The sequence below is a fragment of the Salvelinus alpinus genome, chromosome 35, assembly GCF_045679555.1.
Source record: "Salvelinus alpinus chromosome 35, SLU_Salpinus.1, whole genome shotgun sequence".
In the NCBI taxonomy this organism is placed as follows: Eukaryota; Metazoa; Chordata; class Actinopteri; order Salmoniformes; family Salmonidae; genus Salvelinus; species Salvelinus alpinus.
The window spans coordinates 14,994,138-15,003,900 of NC_092120.1; the positions used below are offsets into that span (position 1 = coordinate 14,994,138).

Genomic DNA, 9,763 nt, shown 5'->3' on the forward strand with positions numbered 1-9,763 from the left:
CACCTTTCTGGTATTTTTTAAAATAAATTGCTGAGGTGTAGTCACTTTTGAGGACACAAGCTCAAGTACACAGTACAAATATGATCAAAATAAAAATATTTTATGATGCATTTCCTACTCAACATGAATAAGGCTTGAAATGACTTATATGCTAAATATAGCATAATCAAATTATAAAATGACTAAGATTTCACCTTCCTTATAACTGTAAAATACATATTTGTATGTTTAGTGTTAGATAAAATGTGCAAAGTTTCTAAAGGTCTCTCTTGATCAAAACGTCTGCCCCCACCACTGTGAACGTCTCACAGAGCTTTTGCTTGACTTCCTGAACTCGTTAGGAACTAGCCTTACATAACACATTATTTATGACAGAAAAGTGTTGTTTTTTTGTTCAAAATATATGAATTATTTTACATTAATGGCTATAAATCGATCTCTCAATGTGCTACCATGATGAAATCGCTGTCTCCTGCTGCGCTAGGATGTTGGTTGCATGTAACTGTTGCAGGCAACTCTGTTGCAGGCAACTCTGTTGCAGGCAACTTGTTGCAGGCAACTTGTTGCAGGCAACTCGCAACTCTGTTGCAGGCAACTCGCAACTCTGTTGCAGGCAACTCTGTTGCAGGCAACTGTGCTTTGTCTGTGGCTCGGTTGCTGTGATGTGGTGTTCAGCTAGGAGTTGATGGACAGTCCGAAAAGCGAATGAAATGGTAGGTGGTTTCAGATATCACATCCTACGTCACACAGGCTCAGAAATACCACTGTGTCCGTGGGAACCAGGGCTGTCACTCAATGCAAGCCATTTATATCTACGGTATCCACAGAACGATTTATAAGCGAAAATGTCGGTAGGTACCAGAACCATGCAGGACCCCTAACCATCTAACAGGTTTTAAAAGCACAGCAAAGTTCAAATGGGAAGACAATGTCAGAAATGTTGTTTATTTATACAACAGATTGTGTTATCACTGTGCTTCGTCTAATAGCAGAACCAAATGACCTGGATTGCAGTTTAGATTACATTATAAAGACATGGGGCAAGTGATCAATTCCGTTTGAGATGTTACGCTGATTAGTACAGCAATTGTGAATGCTATTTTATGCATGCTATCTTGAACATGAACGCCTTATATGATTAACCTACATAAGAAGACATGTATAGTTACAGTAACCTAAATGTGGCCATGGATGTTACTCATTTTAAGGTTGAATGTTACATTAGTTTGTAAGATTTACTGTAGATTTACCATATTACAAAAGCAATATTGAATTGTGTTTGGTTGACAACGCAACCAAATATCAACATATAAAGGAGATGTATCTACTGGTTGGATAGTTCCATTTGAGCCACTGGCTTAATTCCGTTCTTTAACCTATATGGAGACGTGAATCTAACATACAGTGCATTCGGAAAGTATTCAAACCCCTTGACTTTTCCACATTTTGTTACCTTACAGCCTTATTCTAAAAGTGATTAAATCGATGACGAAAAAGCCAATCTACACACAATACCCCACAATGACAAAGCAAAAACTGATTTTTTGACATTTTTGCTAATTTATATTTAAAAAAAAAACTGAAATATCACATTTAAGTATTCAGACCCTTTACTCAGTACTTTGTTGAAGCACTTTAGTAGTGATTACAGCCTTGAGTCTTTTAGGGTATGACGCTACAAGCTTGTCACACCTGTATTTGGGCAGTTTCTCCCATTCTCTGCAGATCCTCTCAAGCTCTGTCAGGTTAGATAGGGAGCGTCGCTACACAGCTATTTTCATCTCTCTCCAGAGATGTTCAATCGGGTTCAAGTCCGGGCTCTGGCTGGGCCACTCAAGGACATTCAGAGACTTGTCCCTAAGCCACTCCTGCATTGTCTTTGCTGTGTGCTTAGGGTCATTGTCCTGTTGGAAGGTGAACCTTTGCCCCACTCTGAGGTCCTGAGCACTCTGGAGCAGGTTTTCATCAAGAATCTCTCTGTACTTTGCTCCGTTCATCTTTCCCACGATCCTGACTATGATATGACAAAGCCTACGATAGTCAGTAGTTATGGGTTAGGCGGGTCCTACTACAGAAACAAGGTGGACAGTTAAAACCAGTAGCTTATTGCTCCAGGACTCTCACAGATGCAGAGAAGCGCCGTGCACAGATAGAAAAGGAGTGTCTCGCAGCAGTCTGGGCATGTGAGAAGTTTACCAGATATCTGTATGGCCTAGATACATTCACACTGCAGAGTGATCACAAACCTCTTAATAAACTGTAAAGACCTTGACTTAGTGCCTTTGAGGTGTCAGAGACTGTTGATGCGCATGATGCGTTATAACCCTACAGCCAAGTATGTGCCGGGGAAACTGCTTGTTATAACATACATCCTTTCCAGACATCCCCAGGCAGTTGTTACAGGAGATATTGCAGAGCAGACCAGTGAAATCGAGGCCTATGAGGATGCAGTTCATACACCACGGCTTATCTCACCCACCAAGCTTGATGTCGTCAAGAAGCAGACACAACAAGATGCAGAGCTGCAGATGGTGAAACACTATGTGACAACAGGATGGCCAAAGTATAACAGGTATAAAATCAGAACCCCTTCTAGAACTCCAGCACGGAGTGAACGTCGACTTGAAGCTGGGCGACGAACAAGGCTGGACAAAGACGGCTTCAGTGCTTCAACGATGTGACACACCCAGGTCATACTTGGTCCAGACAGATACGGGAGTGCTGCACAGGTATCCACACCACCTGAAACCCTTCCACAGTGCTTCAGAGACTTGTCAAAAGGGTGGAGAGGAACACCCAGAGTTTGACACGGAGTTGCACTTACCTATTCCAGATGCCGACCCACCTCCTGTCACAGAACCACAGACTCCGGTACGCATGACTTCTCGTGGTACAGTTGTCAAACCACCAGACAGATACGGAGAGTATGTGCAGTAATTAACACACAGCCTGCATTATGCGACAGAAGAACCCCACTGCAGCTATGAAGGTGACTGGCAGTCCACCCAACTCACCTTAGAGTAGAATATAGTTAGTGTTGAAGAAGCAACGACTGTTTTAACGAATGTTAAAGACAGAAAATGAGTTGATGTTTCACGAGTTGTTGAACTTTAAAGACAGAACAGTTTGTTTATGAATTCATATGTTGAGACAAGTGTATTACAGAGTGATGAACTATAAATAGTATGTGATGTTTTGACATTTTAGAAACACATGTCTTAAAAGAAGAAGAAAGGGTGATGTGTTGTATTGGAACTATTTTATTATAACGCATGGCACAGGTATATTCATGACGTCATATAAAAGGTGATTGGGCAAGTAAGGTCCGCGTGCGTCCGTCGTAACAAGTCCAGTGAAGACCGTCTCCTGTGTTATGTTACTTATTGTTTCGTTAAAGTCAACCAAAGTGACATTCACCTCCAGATTCTTCACATAAAGCATAACACTACAGTGACCATGATAACATCATCCGGTGGTTGAAATTTCACCCTCAAAACAACCGTTGACGTTGATGACTTTTTTCAAATCCAATGTATTTTCCACACAGATTCCACGGCACGATGCATTGACAAATTACGTTGAAACAACGTTGATTCAACCAGTTTGTGCCCAGTGGGTAGTTACATTATAAAAATCATCTAATGATCAGATGTGCTTTTCAGCATTACATTTGGAACTTTATCAGTGTGACATTGTTAGTATTGTTAGTATGTTCCATTAAGAGACAAAGAACCCCTGAAAAGTTGATCCGACTGCAGCAAATGGAAGCAATGTTCTCTTTGTTCTCCTCATCAAAACGTTATTTTCCAGACACGAGTCAAATTAATATGCTGTTCACAAATCAGAATATAAGGACATCCTATTGAGGTCTACCTACTGTATGAAACACTCAAAAAGTTGAGTATGTGTATGGTAGTGTGCCAGGGGTTTTTCCTATTCAGGCTCACATATTCAGGAACACTCCTGGCCCTAATGCATACCACAGGGATAATTAATTACGTTGACACCGCTTGGTAGATACTCTAGCACTGTGATACTGTCTTACAAAACATGATAACCTCAATAACCTGTGGGATGTGCATTACCAGTGTAGTCTGCAGAAATGACAGTCATATTGAAACCCATCCACCAACATGGGGGCTGATGGATGGTGAGGACAATAGGGGGTGTAGAAGCAGGCCTATTTCCTAAAATTGGGTAAATGCTCAAACACTTCTTACTTTAAAGGCCACCCACACAAAAAGACTTATAGGCAATAATGTTGACATATTTCGGTCCCTCTTCATGGACCATGGAACAACACCTTTTGGTATGTGGGCCTTTGGACTATGTGGGATGGTGGAAAGTTGTGCTAACAAACAAGTGGTTAATGATTACCATAATCCTAAAATGTTTGAAGCTCAATCCGGACACAGAAATATCAAGCCCAGAAAGAGAGATCAATTGCCAGGTTTCTTTTAGGCCACAAGTTGATTGAGGTGGTTCAGGTATGTTAGAGGCCAAGGAAGTGTATTTGTTCTTGCTCTTTGTGAATGGGTGGTTGGGTCAGCTCTTCTCCCCCTGCTCCCAACCAGTCCTCCTATCTACAAGCAGTCTCAATACCCAACAGGTAAGAGAGATATGCAGATGTAATATCTGTGTTTTTACCACTATTATGACCTGTCAATTAGGTTATTATGCACAAGCGATGATATATCAAACATCATGAGCCCTTCATGATGATTCTCAAATTATTATTGCGTTTTGGTCTTTTAATATATTTACAAAAAATATGTGTGACCCATAATGAACCTTTTTATTTATTTTATTTCAACTGTATTTATACAGGGAGTCAACATTGAGTTAAAACATACAGGGAGTCACTTTTACAAGTGAGCCCCACAAACAACATACACAATGCAGTTTGCTGTACAGACTTCCCACCATATGTGATTTGGTTTGACAGAATGGTGTAATTAGAGTCCTACAGCATACAGTATATGGTTGTACCTTACAGAAAATCGACATTCATGTGGTTTTTCCGTAATGGCTGGATATGGACAGCATCTCAACAAATGGTTTCACAGTTTCAGTTTCAGATTATTTCACATTGGCCTTTCACTTGTCATCTTACGCTTTCCCCACCCACTGTTTTCTAACAGTGGTGGTCGTTTTTTTTGTCAGTAATGTCTTAAAATAGATGTTTTCTTTCATTTAATTCTCCCCCTCTCTTTTCCTCCTTTCACAAATCTTCCTTTTTCACGCTCTCTCTCTCTCTCTCTCTCTCTCTCTCTCTCTCTCTCTCTCTCTCTCTCTCTCTCTCTCTCTCTCTCTCTCTCTCTCTCTCAGTATCTTGGCAAATGGTACTTTATTGCAGCGGCTGGTGTGAAGGAGTCGGATGTGCAGATGTTCAGACAGATGGACAGCACTGTGTTTCACCTGAATGAGACCTCTAAAAAGACACTACTGTTGACCGGAGCCATGCGCGTGTAAGAGACCAGGGATAGCTGACACAATCATACTGGCAGAGAAGCCCACTTGGGGTATGTCCCAATAATCTTTCCTTCTTCCTGAAGTGTGCACTTGTTCACTTCTCCCCAGAAATGTAAAAGCATTGGATTTGGATATGCATGGGCTAGAGGGAGTTTCTTATAACAGTATTGAGAAATGGAAGAAGAGAGAGATTATTTTGAACATATCCTTGGTCTGTTTCTGACCCAAATCTGACCCAGTCGTACACAGTTCAACAGGCTTAATTACACCCTATATGGCATTGCAATGTTTGTGGCCTATTCTACCCTGACTAACATTTTGAAAGTATAGCAGAATGTCAATGTTGTTTACAAAACTACAGTAGAAGCTGTCTGTGTGAATGCACATATTTTTTTCAATTTTAGGGGTGTTCATTGCATTATGAAAAACTGGACCTATACTATTCATTCTGGCAAAGATGATTTGACATCAGAAGGTAACTTACATCTACTCCCACTAACGTAGGAGCAACTTTTAATTTGAGTTTTGTTCTCTTAACTCAGACTTTCAATGGGCCAATGAGTATATTGACCCATTGAAAAAGTATTGGGACAGTGACACATTTTTTGTTGTTTTGGCTCTGTACTCCAGCCCTTTGGATTTGAAATGATACAATGACTATGAAGTTAAAGTGCAGACTGTCAGCTTAAATTTGAGGGTATTTTGATCCATATCGGGTGAACCGTTTAGAAATTACAGCACTTTTTGTACATAGTACCCCCATTTTAGGGGACCAAGGCTATTGGGACAAATTCACTTATGTGTAATTAAAGTAGTCCAAAAGTTTAGAATTTGGTCCCAAAGTTATAGACACACAAATATCATAACCCCAAGACATGCTTGGGGACATGCTCCAGGGTTGTGGGTTCATTCCCCACGGGGGGACCAGGATGAATATGTATGAACTTTCCAATTTGTAAGTCGCTCTGGATAAGAGCGTCTGCTAAATGACTTAAATGTTAAATGTAAACATGCTAACTGCTCACCATTACAGTATCAGGGGAGGTTAGCATTTTTGGGGGGGTATGATAGTTAAGCCTCTAACTTTCTCACTCATTATCCGTAATCATGGTAGCATTCACATTAATGCAGAAATGTTTGGCAACATATTCTATTCTTATTTACAATAAAAGTGACTCCAAAATGACACTACATTATTTACCATTCATTTAAATTTGGCATAAAATTATCTGAAACACATCCAACACAAACAGCAAATGCATAAAACAAATGTGTAGCGTCACAGGCTTGATATAGTCGTTGCGTGCTATGAATGTGGGACCAAATATTTAACTTTTTACAGATAAGTGAATATGTCCCAATACTTTTGGTCACCCAAAATGGGTGGACTATGTACAAAATGTGTTGTAATTTCTAAACGGTTCACCCGATATGGATCAAAATACCCTCAAATTAAAGCTGACAGTCTGCACTTTATACAGAGCCAAAACAACAACAAATAGTGTCACTGTCCCAATACTTTTGGAGCTCACTGTATGTGTGAACAAAACTTGAGCAAAACTATGTTAGCCCATTGAATAATGAATTCCCTGTTGGTTTGACACAGGCAGGCCTGAGCTGCAAACTCTAGTGTGGAGTGGAGAGTGGCTGAACTGCACCCAGTGTATCCTGCTGCAGGAGATAGAGCGTCACTTGGATCCACTAGAGACACACGACACCCTCAACAGATTCATGCTTTACGGTCAGCCCAGGAGTCATCAATGATTCCATACTGTGATGGAATACCAGGAATTGAAGCAAAGCTGAGAAAATCTAAGAATTGAGATACATACTATTATTAATACATCACATTGCTGTTTAATTAATTATTACATGCATACAATGTACATATTACATTTTATGTGTTTTAAATTGTATAACAAGGACATCGTATAGCTGCCCAAAGGGTTAATGTGCTTAGAGATGCAAACGATATTTGCATGTTTGCACTGTAAGTGGTGCTCAATGAAAATCGTGTATTTTCTTTTTACCAGCTCGTGACAGTGCCTTATTGGATAATAAAGTGGTGAAGGTGTTTCAGACCCAAACAGCTTGTAAAAATATGGACAGATTTGTCCATCTCCCTCAAGAGAAAGGTTTGTGGTTTTGGTACATCATCTAACCTCACTATAGAACAAGTGGACTTGGACCACCAGTGAAAATATTTTGTTTCTCTGGTGGTCCAAGTTCATTTGTTCTATAGTTCTACTTAGAAATGTCCTTGTTTTTGTATAATTTTTTTGTCCATTAAAATAACATCAAATTGATCAGAAATACAGTGTAGACATTGTTAATGTTGTAAATGACTATTGTAGCTGGAAACAGCAGATTTTTTAATGGAATATCTACATAGGCGTACTGAAGCCCATTATCAGCAAACCATCACTCCTGTGTTCCAATGGCACGTTGTGTTACCTAATCCAAGTTTATCATTTTAAAAGGCTAATTGATCATGAGAAAACCCTTTTGCAATTATGTTAGCACAGCTGAAAACTGTTGTGCTGATTTAAAGAAGAAATAAAACTGGCCTTTAGACTAGTTGAGTATGTGGAGGATCAGCATTTGTGTTTTCGATTACAGACTCCGGGATGCTGGCCGTCGAGGCAGAGTTCCTCTGTCCAGTGTCTGTGTTCTTTTGCCCATCTTAATCTTTTCTTGTTATTGACCAATCTGAGATATGGCTTTTTCTTTGCAACTCTGACTAGAAGGGCAGCATCCCGGAGTCGCCTCTTCACTGTTGACGTTGAGACTGGTGTTTTGCGGGGTACTATTTAATGATGCTGCCAGTTGAGGACTTGTGAGGCGTCTGTTTCTCAAACTAGACACTCTAATGTACTTGTCCTCTAGCTCAGTGGTTCACCGTGGCCTCGCACTCCTCTTTCTATTCTGGTTAGAGCCAGTTTGTGCTGTTCTGTGAAGGGAGTAGTGCACAGCGTTGTACGAGATCTTCAGTTTTTTGGCAATTTCTCACATGGAATAGCCTTCATTTCTCAGAACAAGAATATACTGACGAGTTTCAGAAGAATGTTCTTTGTTTCTGGCCATTTTGAGCCTGTAATCGAACCCACAAATGCTGATGCTCCAGATACTCAACTTGTCTAAAGAAGGCCAGTTTTATTGCTTCATTAATCAGAACAACAGTTTTCAGCTGTGCTAACATAATTACTAAAGGTTTTTCTAATGATCAATTAGCCTTTTAAAATAATAAACTTGGATTAGCTAACACAACGTGTCATTGGAACACAGGAGTGATGGTTGCTGATAATGGGCCTCTGTATGCCTATGTAGATATTCCATTAAAAATCAGCCGTTTCCAGCTATAATAGTCATTTACAACATTAACGATGTCTACACCGTATTTCTGATTTTAATGGAAACAGAAGTTGCTTTTCTTTCAAAAACAAGGACATTTCTAAGTGACCCCAAACTTTTGAACGGTAGTGTGTATATATATATATATGTATATGTGTGTATGTGTTTCTTTCAGAGCTTTGTAAATTGGAGAGTAAGGCGTAGCACTGAGGTAAGAATCTAAATGATTCATTCACTTGTATTTTTATGCACTTCTTATCACTACTTCCGTTTTGTGGTTATTAAATTACATTTGCTCATATCCATCTCCACAATCTGTTACAGGCTGCCTGCAATTTGTTAGAATCTTCAATCAAGATCATGCTATGCATCAAAATAGGTTTCCTTTTGATAGTTTAATATTAGCGTATTGCCCACTCTAACTTTGATCTAACTCAGAAACGTGGAACTAATTCAAATGAAGAACTCTCCTCTCATTTCCCATGTGTAATAGTAAAACAAATAAACAGAAAAAATAACAGCTATTCAAAGTCTCAGAATGTTTAGAATAGCACTAGTGACCCATGCTTAGACTTCTAAGCATTTTCCATCGCTCATTTAAACTTGCAGTGACAAGGCACACAGTTATCAAGCTTTCTAAAAGGGCCTATTTCCAGGCAAATATTTCACTTTCACACATTTCTCTTTTTGTGAGGGATGACTTAACTGTCATGGTTCAGTCATGGTTCACTGAACTGCCTTGTTCCACTGTTTGCCTACCTCCATCAATGGAGGCTGCTGAGTGGAGGATGGCTCATAATAATGTCTGGAATGGAGTCAATGGAATGGTATCAAACACGTGGTTTCCATGTGGTTGATACCATTCCATTGACTCCATTCCAGCCATTATTATGAGCAGTCCTCCCCTCAGAAGCCTCCGCTGACCTACATCTAAATACCA

General features: G+C 39.8%; 1 protein-coding gene across 2 annotated transcripts; it reads left to right on the top strand.

Annotated features, from left to right (window-relative positions):
• Window positions 1–732: 732 nt before the first annotated feature.
• apom (apolipoprotein M) lies at window positions 733–9,347 on the top strand. 2 transcript variants are annotated; one of them, XM_071384135.1, is made up of 7 exons: window positions 733–851; window positions 5,329–5,468; window positions 5,877–5,947; window positions 7,079–7,213; window positions 7,506–7,607; window positions 8,999–9,034; window positions 9,148–9,347. In XM_071384135.1, exons 1-6 carry the CDS (start codon window positions 846–848, stop codon window positions 9,025–9,027), a joined length of 483 nt encoding a protein of 160 aa, XP_071240236.1. In that variant the 5' UTR covers window positions 733–845; the 3' UTR covers window positions 9,028–9,034; window positions 9,148–9,347. The 2 variants fall into 2 exon arrangements, with proteins under 2 accessions (XP_071240236.1, XP_071240235.1); XM_071384134.1 differs by lacking the exon at window positions 733–851 and adding an exon at window positions 4,390–4,609.
• Window positions 9,348–9,763: the final 416 nt, after the last annotated feature.